The sequence below is a fragment of the Oryctolagus cuniculus genome, chromosome 4 (genome assembly GCF_964237555.1).
Source record: "Oryctolagus cuniculus chromosome 4, mOryCun1.1, whole genome shotgun sequence".
NCBI lineage: Eukaryota > Metazoa > Chordata > Mammalia > Lagomorpha > Leporidae > Oryctolagus > Oryctolagus cuniculus.
Genome location: NC_091435.1, coordinates 8,148 through 22,145, shown reverse-complemented (window position 1 = coordinate 22,145; position 13,998 = coordinate 8,148). Strand labels below are relative to the sequence as shown.

Below are 13,998 nucleotides of genomic sequence, written 5' to 3'. Positions count from 1 at the left end.
CCCATGTGTGCGTGCGTGGTTGTGGCAGGTGCACGGGGGCCTCTCAGGCACCTGGCCTGGGCTTCCCTCCATCAGCCTCTCAGGGTTCAGTCTTGGAAAGAGCAGGAAACTGCAGTGCCATGCGGGGAAACCTGCACAAATGCACAGCTGTGGAGAGAGGCGGAGCCGAGGCTGGCCGGGCCAGGGTCCCCCACTGCAGATGCAGTGGCATGCTGGATACTGGGCATGAACGTGACCCGTCTCTCAGGCTTGGGGGAGTAGGAAGGAGGCCGTCAGAGACAGGAGATGCTCTTCAAGCCTTTTAAAGATTGATTTATTTAAAAGCAGCGGGAGAGAAAGAGAATCTTCCATCTGCTGGTTCCCTCCCCAAATGGCTGGGCCAGGATGAAGCAGGAGACTGGAACTCCATCTGGGCCTCCCAGGTGTGCATGAGCAGGGAGCTCCAGTGCCTGAACAGCGGAGCAGCCAGTACTTGAACTGGTGCCCACAGGGGATGCTGGCGTCGCAGATGGGGGCTTTACCCACTAGGCCACAATGCAGGCTCCAGTGTCTCCTTGATGCAGACTTGGCAAAATGGCTCCCTCCAAAGCCAGCACTGGCCAGGGTCCTGCAGCTTGGACTAGAAGGGGACCCTGTGCCTGGCAGGTGAAGGGAAGACATTGCTTCTCTTCCTCCTGACGCCCTGGAGTGGCTGCCTCTCAGACTTCACCTATACTTACCTGTCTAGGGTCACACTCAGCCAAGGGCGAGTGCTGGGACCCTGGACACTCGGGAGGAGGAGGGGCAAAGACTCAGGACTCCAGGAGGAAGAGGGTGCTGGGGGCTGGAAGCTCCTGGCAGTGCCGCCTCCTCTTCCTCCTCACCGCCTCCTCCCCTTGATCTGATGGAGCTCCTGGCTGCTGTCTTCAGCTGGGTCCAGTGCTGGCTTGGCAGGCATGTGGGCGTGAGCCAGCGGACTGACTGTCCCTGTCCCACATATCTGTCTCCCTGCCTGTCAAAACACAAATGGCAACATTTGATTGATGTGCCTAGGGAGACTTTGAGCTGTGATGACGCTGACACTGACAGTGTCTGTCAGCTCCTTCAGTTTATTTGACAAAATGTGGAGGAGCAAAGAGGCAACGAGGGAGTTTCTGATTTTTCATGTCCTGAGCTGGGGCCTATCTATGCCAGGACCTGGAGCTCACTATCTTCACCACACGCTTGCGTCTTTGCAGTTCTGTGTGGTTCATGTGTGTGTGCTGCATGTATGTGAGATGTCACATGTGTGTGTACTGCATGTGCGAATGGAGCCCAAACATGTATAAGATTGAGTGGTCCATGTCTGTGCTGCATCTGGAATGTCACACACGTGTGCACACTGCATGCATGATAGATTTTACTTGGAGCCCATGCATGTGTATGAATGTGTGCACTACAGAAAAGTGATAGATAGTGTCAGGAAATGAACTCCCAGTCAGACCTATGACCTGGAGCCTGCTCCCTGGGAATGGCCATGGCCCCTGCCACCCAGGTGAGACTGGACACCCTGGGCAGCTCCTGCCACCCTGGCAATGCCACTGGCGGCTCCCAGAACTACCTGGGGGAGAGTCCCTGGTGAGCCTGTCCTGTCATCCAGGGCAGCATGCACTGGGGAAGGAGGTGCAGGTGCACAGATGCGACTCCCAGGTGCGATGTGAGGTCGTCGCCAATGTCAGCACCCACCACACGGACGCCCCAGGGTCAGGGGGCTGCAATGGCTGAGGGGGCTCACAGACTGTGGACTCTGCCCCACCTGCGCACACATCTGTCACTGAGAGGCCCGGGCCAGGGCTCAGCTGCGGAGTAGCTTCCAGTTGAGTGCAATGACATCACAGACGAAGCTGCCAGCCCCAACAAAGTCACCCGCGATAATGTTGGTGCAGCGGGAGCCAGATCCCGGGCACTGCTCACGCACCCAGGCGGTCAGCATGGGCAGGCCTGCCAATGTCACCTGGCTCAGGGACCTCGACAGATGCGCCAGGACGTAGGTCAGGTGCCCTGTGAGGTTCACACCCGCTGCGAACAGTCCACCTGCAGGTTACAGAGGAGGGGTCGGGTTATACAGGGCCAACAGAAAGTGGAATTAGAAGAGGGGCAGGGCCTTGAACCCAGACCCTTGGACACAGGACGCAATCACTAGGAAATACCTGCCTTCCATGAGCTCTGTAACACCGTCATGGGTGTCCACATATATGTGTGCATATGTAGAGAGATACCCCAACACGGCCACATGTGTACACGCATTTAAGTGTGTGTCCCTGCATGTGCATGATCATGTATGTGTGTGGCAGTGTGTACTGGGTCATGCATATGTGTTTATATCACCACATACATCCCATGGGTGCACATGTGTCTCTGCATGTGTGTGCTTGTGTACATGTGCAAGCATGCACACAAGAAGCATGTATCACTTTTAACTTTCACTTAAATGTAAAAGCAGGGGCTGGTTACGGGCCAGCGGTTAAGATGCCAGGTCCTTGGTGCCAGCGCTGTAGCTTGACAGCTGTAGCTGTGCCTGTGATGCCTGCATCCCATGTGGGCACCAGTTGGGGTGCCAGTTGCTCCATTTCCCATCCAGCTCCCTGCTAATGGCTTGGGAAAGCAGTGGAGGATGGCTCAAATGCTTGGATCCCTGCACCCATGTGGGAGACCTGGATGATGCTCCTGGCTCCTGACTTTGGCCTGGCCCAGCCCCAGCCACTGCAGCCATTTGGGGAGTGAACCAGCAGATAGAAGCTCTTGGCTCCTGAATGGAGCTCCCTGCTCACAAACACCTGGGAGGACCCACATAGTAGCCCCCCTACCTGGGCGGCCGCAGCTCTTCATGCGTTCCAGGTAACTGATGAGGGCCTCGGTATTCACCTGGTCTGCCCACCAGCAGGGGACCCCAGGCCACAGCTCCCGGTGCCGCCTCACGGAGCCTTCATGCTCATAGGACACGAGGACCTGCTGGCCGTGGGCCCACAGTTGCCGCAGTGTGGGCACTTCCTGCAAGCATGGGAGTCACTGGTGGGCAGCCCATGTCACCTGCTGGACCTCCAGCTGGAAGACGCCATGACCCAGGACTCCCAGCATGCAGCAGGTGACCCAGCAGGCAGGACCCCTGCTGCAGCCACTTCTGAAGCAGGAACCTTGGCCACTCATCTGCCTCAGGTGTTTCCTGCACCTGACCCACTGTCCCCATCCCTCCTACTCCTTCTCCTCACCCCTCGAGGACACAGCATGTCCCCAAAGATGTTCTGGATGCAGGTGACCAGGTACTCGTGCAGGTGTGGGGTCATGTCCTCAAAGTGCCTGCAGGCCAGGATGATGACCTCCTGCGGGTGCTTCTGCAGCCACTCCGAGATGTCTGTGAGGGTGTCCTGGGTATGCAGGAAGGCCCATGGGTCAGTGGGGCGGTGCTCAGGGGGACACGGGCTGGCCTGGACAGGTCAGCAAGCCCAGGCTCCAGGTCAGGGCTGAGGGAGAAGTTACCCAAGGGAGGGAGGATGGGGAGAGGGGGAGCCCAGCAGGGAGGTGTGTGTGCATGTGGAGTGTGCTACATGTATAAGTGATGTGCATGCACACATGAACTTTGCATGTGTGATATGTGTGAAGCGTGTGCACACATTGTGTACATGTGCACACTGTATACATGTGAAATCTTGCACATTTGTGTATGTGAATTTTGTGTGTGTGATGTGTGTACATGTGTGTGCAGTGCATGCATGTGTGTGTGACTGACAAGACTGCATGTATGCAAAGGTGTGAAGTCTACAAGCTCCAGGGAGTAAGCATGGAGTGTCCAGTGCAGAATGAGATTAGCCAGGGCACAGTTGAGCTCAGCAGGTGCAGCTCAAGCCCCAGGCTCAGTACTTGCTGACCCCTCCACTATGTCCCTGGGGCCCACAGGGTACCCAGGCGCTGCAGGCTGCAGGCAGGGTGAGCACACCCCACACTCAGCTTTCAGAGCACCCACGGAAACAGGAGCAGAGGGGGAACAGGTGGGACCCTCAGCTGCAGGCAGGGAGCCCACCTGGCGCCCCTCACAGTGCTGAGGACTGCGGGAAGCTGAGCTGAGTGCAGAAGGAAGCAGTGCAGGCTCTGATATGCACACATGGCTCAGGAGCCCAGAATGGTTACCCTCAAGGGCTCAGCAGCCCCCTACCCACAAATGGCTGCCAAAGCCCTGTCATCCATTAGCCCTCCTGCTGTGTGCACACCTGGAGGCTCTCTCCACAGGCACACCTGGCCCCTACCTCCACCAGTGCTGTGCTGTACACCTTGTGCACAAAATGCAGATTCTTCTCCGAGCCGCCTGGCATGTGGGCAATACACAGGTCCAGGTACCGCACACCTGCGTCCAGCTGCTCCGTGACATCCAGTGTCTGTGGACAGAGGCTGTGGTCACCTCTGTCCCTGGGGCCACTTGCTCTCCAGGTGACCCGGCCTCCTTCTCACAGAGGCTGCTGGACCTGTTGGAGAACAAGCTGTGTCTTTCTCCTTTTGGATCATTTGGGTTGGCAGCCAGTTTGTTTGTTTGACTTGCACCACGCACACAGGAGGGACCCCACTGTACTGCCTTGGTGGGAGCTGCCCACCATCCCCTGTGCACACAAAGCCTCACCTGGGTGATGGACCACCGCAGCACCATGGGCAGCGTCACACAGGGCAGCACCTTGCCCAGCACCTTCAGCAACCTGGACTCAGAGTGGGAGATGGGGGACTTCCTGCTCAAGCAGTAGGTCATGGTGTCACGACTCCCTGCAAGCCAACGGAGGGGACTGGTCAGCCGCGGTCACTTCTGGGGCCAGCCCAGAGCCGCAGCTACCCAGGGCTGAGCAGGGAACCGTGTGGTCAGACACCCACGGCCACCTGGGGCCTGGGATGGCACCACATCTGGGAGCTGGGTCTGTGCAGGGGTCATGAAGGGAAGGACACTCGGCAGTCATCCTGGATCATGGCAGGCCCTGAGTCCATTGAGACACAACAGGGGACACTGACAGGGAGGAGGGGATGGAGGCAGTGATTGGAGGGGTGCAGCCACCGGCCTAGGACACCTGGAGCTACCAGGAGGTGGGAGAGGCAGGAAGGAGCCTCCCCTGGACACACCTGGACCTCAGATCCATGTTGTCCAGGACCAGGAGAGGGGACAGATGTTTGGCTTAAGGCCCTGGTTCTTGGTTCTTTGCTACATCAGCCTGGAATACTCACCCACATGGAAATACAAGTGAGCTGCAGAAAGGTGAGCAGGTAGATGACAACGTTCAACACCTGCCTGGTGCTGTAGTTTATGTGTAGTTTGCATGTGTGTTGTATGTGCACTACATACAGATACAGCCACATCTGGGGAGAACCCATTCACATGTATGTCATATTTTCTTAAACAACATCTCAGAGAGAGTGCCCATGCGCTGGCTCATCTTCTCCACATGCCTGCCACAGCCCAAGCTGAGCCAACCCCAGGAGCTGAAAGGTGAGGGCTGTACCTGCCTCTTTCTGCTAAGCCTCGTGGGGACTGGGCCTGAAGCCCCAGGGACAGCTGGGGTGGGTCACTTCAGAGCTTTCCAGAACCTTCCCTAAGGGTCTCGGCTGCAGGGTGCAAATCTGATAGGGAACCTGTGCTGGGAGCTTCTTCAGGCAGATGTGGTGGTTGGGGGAGGTAGGCTGAAATCCTAGGGCCACCAGGACCCTTCCAGCCAAGGACCTGGGCAACTCTGGATAGAGACAGGCTAGCTCAGGGGTCTCGGGAGAGGTCTCCCAGGAGACAAGTGCCCAAGCCCCATTTAGGAGACCCCTGTATACCTTGTACACAGCCCTTGGCCTCTCTGTGGTCCCTAGCAGGTCGGCCAAGGTGGGCCAATTCCAACTGCACTAGCAGACACCTGGATCCTGGTATCTTGCTCCAACCTCACCTGGAGACCCTGGGACTCTGCTCCAACCACATCTGAAAATACCTGGACCCTGGAATCCAGCACAAAACACACCTGCAGATACCTGAACCATGGGAACCTGGAACCCGGGTTCAACTCCATTTAGAGACACCTGGATGGGTGTCTCCAACTGCACCTGGAGACTCCTGACTCTAAGAACCTGGTCCAACTGCATGTGGTGACACTTGGACCTGGGACTGTTTCAACCCCCTCAGGACCATGGTCCAACTGTACCTGGAGACACTGCATACTAGGACCTTGCTCTAATCATGCCTGGGACACCTGTACCATAAGAACCTGCTCCACCCTCACCTTGGGATGCATGGTCCCTGGAATATGGGGGGGGGGGCCGCCAGCACCCTCTCTGGTTTCAGAACAAAGAGCAGCACCAGCCAGCACCAGAGGTTTCTTTACTGGGATGGTTCTGACAGAATGGGGGCAGTGCCCATAGGTAAACAGGGGTTTCTATGAGAAGATATTGGGCACTCTGTGTGACCAGGGTACAGGTCCAGCTGGGCACAGAGCACAGGTCCACCTTCAGGCAGGACCAGGGCAGTGTGGCAGTGGCTTATGCAGGTGATCATGGGATCCAGGTTGCTCATCCCATGGTAGCTGAGAGCCTCACACCTGCCTGGGCCCTGGGCAGAGATGGTGAATCTGCAAGAATGTGCAAACCACATCATGTAATGCCAGCTTTCTGCTCATGCACACCTGTGAGGTAGCACTGATGGCTCAGGTCCTTGTGGACCTGCCACCCACATGGGAGACCTGGATGGAATCCCTGGATCCTGGTTTCACCTGGCCCAGCATTTGTGGAGTGAACCAGTAGATGGGAACTTTCTGTATCTGTCTCCTTCTATGCTTCTGAAATACATATTTTTTTATTCAGTCCCTGATCATTTAAGCTCCTGCTGGTTGGCCTGGGCCAACTTGTGAAGATGCACTAAGATGCCAGGATGAAGACAGAGGATAGTCATGTGTGTACATACATGCATATGTGTATACATGTATGATCTTACATGTGATGTCAATGCATATGGATTCATGTATGCATGAATGGGAGTGTATGTGTGTGTGTAATTATGGATGCATGCATATATACATGCACGTGTACATGTGTGTGTTGTGTACACACATGTACTTATGTGTGCATGCATCTGTGTGTGTGTGCATGTGACCATAGGCACTTGTGTAAACAGGTAAGTACATAGCCATGTTCTGTACATGCCAATAGTTTCACAAATGCATGGGTATGAATGTGTGCACATATGTATAAACTGTACATGTGTGTACACACATGAATTCATTGTTATGCATATATTTACATGTACAAATATGAATATGTGTATTGTGGACGTGGGCACACATTTCCTGTGTGTGTGTATGGGCTCACATGTATGTGAATGCATATAGAGGCACACATGTGTGAATGTGTGCACATGTTCATATGTGCAAACAAGAGTATACACACTTTCATCTGTGTATCTGTGTCCACACATGTGTGCCAGGTGGGGTTTCCCTCACCCAGCACTGCTCCTGATGCCATCATTCATGCAGGGCCATGCAGAGACATGGCCCCCAGGCCTGACCTCACCTGGGATGGACAAGTGGTGCAGGGGCAGGTCCCACAGCTGGGGGCACAGCATCGACATCCAGTCAGAGTTCAGGTGCGGGCTGGAGGCCATCACCCCAATTACTGCAGGAGATGCCAGGAAGTGAACCTGAGGGAGGACAGGGGATATTGGGGTGAAAACCCATGCTGCAGGTGAAGAGCAGCTCAGGTGTGTGGGGCACAGTGAATCTCTCAGGAGAGGAGCTCAGGTGTGTGGGAGCACAGTGAATTCCTCTGGTGAGGAGCTCAGGTATGTGGGAGCACAGTGAATCCCTCTGGTGAGGAGCAGCTCAGGTATGTGGGAGCACAGTGAATCCCTCAGGTGAGGAGCAGCTCAGGTGTGTGGGAGCACAGTGAATCCCTCAGGTGAGGAGCTCAGGTGTGTGGGAGCACAGTGAATCCCTCAGGTGAGGAGCTCAGGTGTGTGGGGCACAGTGAATCCCTCAGGTGAGGAGCAGCTCAGGTGTGTGGGAGCACAGTGAATCCCTCAGGTGAGGAGCAGCTCAGGTGTGTGGGAGCACAGTGAATCCCTCAGGTGAGGAGCTCAGGTGTGTGGGAGCACAGTGAATCCCTCAGGTGAGGAGCAGCTCAGGTGTGTGGGAGCACAGTGAATCCCTCAGGTGAGGAGCTCAGGTGTGTGGGAGCACAGTGAATCCCTCAGGTGAGGAGCTCAGGTGTGTGGGAGCACAGTGAATCCCTCAGGTGAGGAGCAGCTCAGGTGTGTGGGAGCACAGTGAATCCCCGCAGGTGAGGAGCAGCTCAGGTGTGTGGGAGCACAGTGAATCCCCGCAGGTGAGGAGCAGCTCAGGTGTGTGGGAGCACAGTTTACTTCTTTCAGGTGAGAATGAGGTCATGGCGAGAGCCAGGGCTATGGCCAGGAGGACAAGGTCAGAGTCAGGGTCAGGAGGCGGCCAGGCAACAGGAGCAGGGACTTGGGTGCAGGTGTCAGCCCAAGACAGGGGCACACACCTGACACTCCCAATCACACACCTGGTGCTGTCACCTACCTGACACTCTCATTACATACCTGCCCCTGCACCCCTTATTCCATCATGAACATGGCGCCCGTCTGTATCATGAGGCCAGCCCCTGCCCTCCCCATTGCTGGTTAGTCCCCTTTACACCCAGAGGGAGGAGCCCTGACTGGAAGCTGGTTCGTGCCCTGCCCTGCCCCTCACTGCTGTGTGCATCAGGACTCCCGGGCAGGGGCCAGGAGCTGGGACTGATGGGGCCTGGGGGCAGGCACCTGCCATCCACCTAGGAGACACGGAAGGAGTTCCTGGCTCCTGAATCCAGCTCCCTGCTTATGCACACCTAGGAGGCAGCAGTGATGGCTCTGGTACTTATGTACCTGCCACCCACCCAGGAGACCTGGAAGGAGCACCTGGCTCCTGTCTTCAGCCTGGCCCAGCCCTGGCTGTTGTGCACATTGGGGAGCACACTGGTAATCTCTCTCTACCTTTTAAATAAGTAGTCAGGATCGGCATGAACCTGTAATTTATCACAGCTCCTGTCAGAAACTAAATTCCCAACTTCCACTGAACACGAGACGGGTATTCACGAGGAAGAGTTTGCACAGCCAGCATCAGAAACTGCACTAAAAGCCAAGGCTGTAAGTCACTGAGACAGCTTAACCACATCACCAGCCCTGGCACTGCCCTCCCTGCTTTGCTGAGGTTCCTGCTCCTGCTGTCACTCATAGCCATGGCGTGTGCGGGGCAGGATCTGCCCACCTGGAGGCTCCAGCCAGCCAGCCCCAGACTCCCTGAACACTGCACCTCACACTGCAGAACTTGGCCAGTCTCACCCCAAATGGTCAAAAATGTTTTCCTCTACTCTCTTGGGTTCAGTGAGGTCTGAGAATTAAACAAACTAAATCTAGATGAACAAGAGACAACACACATGGCATTTCCCATGTAAGGATTGGTTTTATTACTTGAAAGGGGGGGAGGGGGGAGAGGGAGAGAGGGAGGAAGGGAGAGAGGGAGGGAGAGAGAGACACACACACACAAATCTTCTATCTGATGTTTGACGCCCTGGATGGCACCCTCGGGGCACTGTGCTATCATCACCAGCTCTGATGGAGTGTCACAGCTGTCCACCATGCTGCTGTTCACCATTGTAATAGAGCCGAGTCAGCCCTGAGAATCTACCAGGATCGTGCACTCGAGAAGGGACATGTGCAGGTGTCACAGCACTTCTGGGAGAGGAGGGGTCACTCAGACACACAGCTTCTCTCATGCCCAGTTGTGTGGATGTGTGGATGGTTTTACAGGGTGATGGATTGTGATTGGATGGATGGGTGGGTAGATACATGGGTAGATGGGTGGGTGAGTGGGAAAATGGATGATGGCTGGATGGGTATATGAATAGATAGGTGGGTGGGTAGATGCATGGGTGCAGGCAGTGGCAGATAGATGGATGGACAGATGGGCAAGTGAATGGATGATGGATGGACAGATGGGTGAGTGAATGGATGAGGGGTGAGTGGGTGGATGGGCAGGTGGACAGGCAGATGGATAGTACATGAATGGGTGGGTAGATGGATGGCTGGATGGGTGAATGGATGATGGATGGGTGGATGGGTAGATGGATGATGGATGGATGGGTCAATGGATGATGGATGGATGAGTGGATGGGTGGGTAGATGGTGGTGATGGATGGGTGTGTGGGTGCACAAGTGGATGAGTATATGTTTGGGTGGATGCAAGGTTGATAGATGAATGATGGATGGCTAGGGGGTGGATGAGTGGATGGGTGATGATGGTGATGGTGGATGGATGGACAGGTAGGTGGATGGGTGGATGGATAAGCAGATGGGTATGTGGTTGGGTGGATGACAGATGAATGATGGATGGATGGATGGATGGATGGATGGATTGGTGGATGGACAGATGGGTGACTCACAGGTCATTACCCACAGGGACCCTAACCCCTTCTGGAGAGAAATTCTGGAGTCACCCTGTGAACAGGGAGCTCTTCTCCCAGTGTAGCTCCCTACCTACACCCAAAGACCCTGCAGCATGGGTCCCCAACATGGGACTGTGCCTGCACCACACATCTTGGGCACTGGATCAGGCTGCACCGTGTACCATCGACACAGGACTGCACCTGCACCCCCAACAGAGGACTCGCCTGTACTGTACACTCTGGACATGGGACCAGGCCTGCACCATGAACCCTGGATATGGGACCGCACGGGTGCTGTGCACCCTGGACATGGGGCTGCACCTGCAGGGTGGATCCTCTACCCAGGACCACACCTGCACCCTCGACACAGAACTTGCCTGTACTGTGCACTCTGGACACAGGAATGGGCCTGTACCATGTACCCTGGACATGGGACCATGCCTGCACAATGCACCCTGCACATGGGATTGCACCTGTGCCATGTGCCCTGGACATGGGATTGCACCTGCACCACACACCCTCGACGTGGGACAGCCCTTGCAGGGTAGGTCCTTGACATAGGACCACACATGCACCTGCACCCTCAACATGGGACCATGCCTGTACCACATGTCCTGGGCACTGGATCATGCCTGCTCCATGTACCCTCAGACTGCACCTGCACCGTGGATCCTCTACATGGGACCACACCTGCACCCTGGGCACAGGACTCACCTGCACTGTGCACCCTGGACACAGGACAGTGCCTGCACCATGCACCCTGGACATGAAACACAACTGTACCTGCACTGTTGATGAGACCATACCTGCACCATGCGCCCTGGATACAGGACCATGCCTGTATTGCACGCCCTCAATATAGCACCACGCCTGTGCCTGCCCTGTGTGCTGTGGACACAGGACTGCTGCCTGCACTGAAGGACATGATGTCCTGACCCTCGAAGGGGGCAGAGAGATGCAACCCTAGTACAGGCCTTTCAGCCAGAGAGGCACATTGGATGGCCTGATTCTGCACCTAAGAGAGCCTCCCAAGGGAACACAACACACACATCCCCTCCCGGGAGCCACCCATCTTGGTAGTGAGATGGAAGAAGACCCCATCCTGCCAGAGCAACCCCATTCACACCTGGTACCTCGCTAACCTTAACCTCAATTGCATCAGACCAGAGCCAGGCCCCTCCTGGTCCCTACTGCATGCATCTGACTCATTGCATAAGCAGTACTCACAACACAAAACAAAGGGAAAATTCCATCAAAAATGCAGATGAATTTGAAGACAGTTGCATCCCTGCATACCAAGAGCTGATACAAATTAACAACAGAAGGTGGAAAGCTCCAGGTAGAAAATGAGATAGGGGCTGGTGCTGTGGCGCAGCGGGTTAACACCCTGGCCTGAAGCAGAGGCATCCCATATGGGCGCCGGTTCTAGTCTCTAGACCTGGAAGAAGCTCCTGGCTCCTGGCTTTGGATAGGCGCAGCTCCAGCTGTTGCAGCCATCTGGGGAGTGAACTATCAGATGGAAGACCTCTCTCTCTCTCTCTGCCTCTCCTCTCTCTGTGTAACACTGACTTTCAAATAAATAAATCTTAAAAAAAAAAAAAAAAAAAAAAGAGCTAGGTGGGCATCTTGTGCAGTGGTTAGGGACACCTGCATCTCCTTCCCAGAACGCTTGGGTTTGGATTCTGGCTCTGCTACTGACTCCAGCTCTCAGCTCATGAACACCTGGGAGGCAGCAGGGGACAGCTTAGGTCCTTGTGCAACTGCCACCCATGTGGGAAACCTGGATGGAGCGCCTGGCTCCAAGGTCAGGTGTGAGAGCTGCTGTCCCCTTCAGCACGGGTCAGGTCCCAGGATAGACTCCAGGGACCCCCAGGCTACTGGGTTCTGAGCTGCCCCCACGTCCAGCCCCAGACTGAGGTGTGTGGGAGGCCCTGGGCACTCCCTGCCTCCTGCTGGTTCTCTGCCCAGAGGTGCCAGGCACTCAGGGGTAACCAGGGCGGTCACCTTCGTCATCCCAACGTCCCTGTCCCCACCTCAGCCTGCTCGGATTCAAGTCCAGTTCTGTACACTGGGTGCAGTCCCAGCCGTGGAGCTGACCACAGACCCTGTTTCCAAGGTGACACGGAGCCTAATGCATGCATGGGCCTCTTGTCCGGGTCCAGCCTCTGGAGGACCTCCGGCACCCACCAGTCGTGCACAGTAGGTCACTGCTGTCCCTACCACTGCGACCTGCAGTTCTCAAGCCACAGAAACCACCTGCAACTACCCAGATTCCCCCCACCCCCAGGCTGGCAAGACTCAGGGCAGGAGTGAGAGGTCAACCGAGGACAGGAGGGGGTGGCCCAGAGAGGAAAGTGCACAGCCACCCGTCCTGTAGCCACCCAGGTAGAGCCACCTGGGTTCATCGCCATGCCCTGCCCAGCCCCTTCCTGTCGTGTCCCTGAGCCCCAACCTGTCCCTGCCCCCATCCCAGGTCTGTCCGCAGAGCCCTGTCCTGTCCCTATCCCTCTCATCTGATAATGACATCGAGACTGTCCTCCATGTCCTCACCCCAGGTCCTGACCCCTGATCCCATCTCCCTACCCGAAGTGGGCTCCACTGGAACCAGGGCCCCTTCGAGGCAACCCAGCACCCTTTCCCACACCCCTGTGGTCAGTCTGAGAGCAGTGACCCAGAGCACTGACCGTCCGGAGCAAGGTGACCCGTCTTCCCACAGCGGCAGATCCTGGTCCTGCTGAGCTGCAGATCAGGTGCGGCAGGTCAAGTGGGGCCCCAGGCGAATGAGGCCCGAGTGAGCAGGTGTGCATGCCTGGGCAGCCGCACCTGCTGACTCCTGCAGAGGTGGGGCCGTGACCAGACTGGGGCGGGCTCAGAAGGCACACTTGCGGGGTGAGTAAGCCGGACCAGGGCTGGACAAGCCCAGCTCAGACCTTCCGCCGGAACCTCACGGCGCCTCGCCCACCCTCCCGGCGCCCCCGACCCTCACTGCAGCTCCCGGAATCTCACAGAGCCCCTCGCTCGTGCCCCTGCCTGTCCGGGACCCGGGGGCTCTGCGGTAACTCGGTCCCGCCCGGAGCGGCCCGGGGGATCCTCAGCCGAGCGCGCGGCCGGAAATCCCCTCGCTCGCGCGGGGTCTGGGTCGCGGGCGCTCCCCGTCAGGGATTCCCCCAAGGAGACCTAGGCCCCTTCTAATCAGAGGTCCCCGAGGAGAAGGAGGTCCAGAGCAGAGACCACCAGGGCGCCCTGTCTAGGAAGGGACTGCACTCACTTCCGGTCGCCGGCCCCTCGGAGCGCGCGACTTCCGGGTTTCGCGGCTCTGCAGACGCGCAGCACTTCCGGATCTCGCTCGGCCCTGATTGGATGCTGGGAGGACGCCCCGCCCAGGAGGAGGAGTCGCCGGGGCTAGCCGGCCCCACCCACACTGCCGGGTCAGCTCGGATGCTGCGGGCACAGGGTGGAGTCCGGAGCCGGAGCCAGGAGGTCCACCCGGATAGGAATTCCTGGCTCCTGACTCCGGCTCTCTGCCCAGGCACACCCTGGGAG

The 13,998-nt window shown here is 56.9% G+C and overlaps 1 protein-coding gene across 6 annotated transcripts; it reads right to left on the bottom strand.

Moving 5' to 3' along the window:
• Positions 1-286: 286 nt before the first annotated feature.
• On the bottom strand, positions 287-13,795 carry PLCXD1 (phosphatidylinositol specific phospholipase C X domain containing 1). Of its 6 annotated transcripts, none has more exons than XM_070071703.1 (8): positions 13,724-13,773; positions 13,140-13,194; positions 7,528-7,654; positions 4,628-4,764; positions 4,260-4,388; positions 3,228-3,383; positions 2,826-3,009; positions 287-2,052 (listed from the first exon to the last, which is right to left on the bottom strand). In XM_070071703.1, the coding sequence occupies exons 3-8, from the start codon at positions 7,616-7,618 to the stop codon at positions 1,814-1,816; spliced, it is 936 nt and encodes a 311-aa protein (XP_069927804.1). In that variant the 5' UTR covers positions 7,619-7,654; positions 13,140-13,194; positions 13,724-13,773; the 3' UTR covers positions 287-1,813. The 6 variants fall into 6 exon arrangements, with proteins under 6 accessions (XP_069927804.1, XP_069927805.1, XP_069927801.1 ...); XM_070071701.1 differs by lacking the exon at positions 13,724-13,773 and having other exon boundaries at positions 857-991; positions 1,775-2,052; positions 13,140-13,711; XM_070071704.1 differs by lacking the exon at positions 13,140-13,194 and having other exon boundaries at positions 13,724-13,795.
• Positions 13,796-13,998: the final 203 nt, after the last annotated feature.

Coding starts and splice junctions, on each gene's coding strand:
- PLCXD1 (XM_070071700.1), bottom strand. CDS start 13,262: ATGCACACCTGCTCACTCGGGCCTCATTCGCCTGGGGCCCCACTTGAC. Junction 7,655..13,139: donor GGGTCACCTTGCTCCGGACG/GTCAGTGCTCTG, acceptor GTCCTCCCTCAG/GTTCACTTCCTGGCATCTCC. Junction 3,010..3,227: donor ACATGCTGTGTCCTCGAGGG/GTGAGGAGAAGG, acceptor CCATGCTTGCAG/GAAGTGCCCACACTGCGGCA.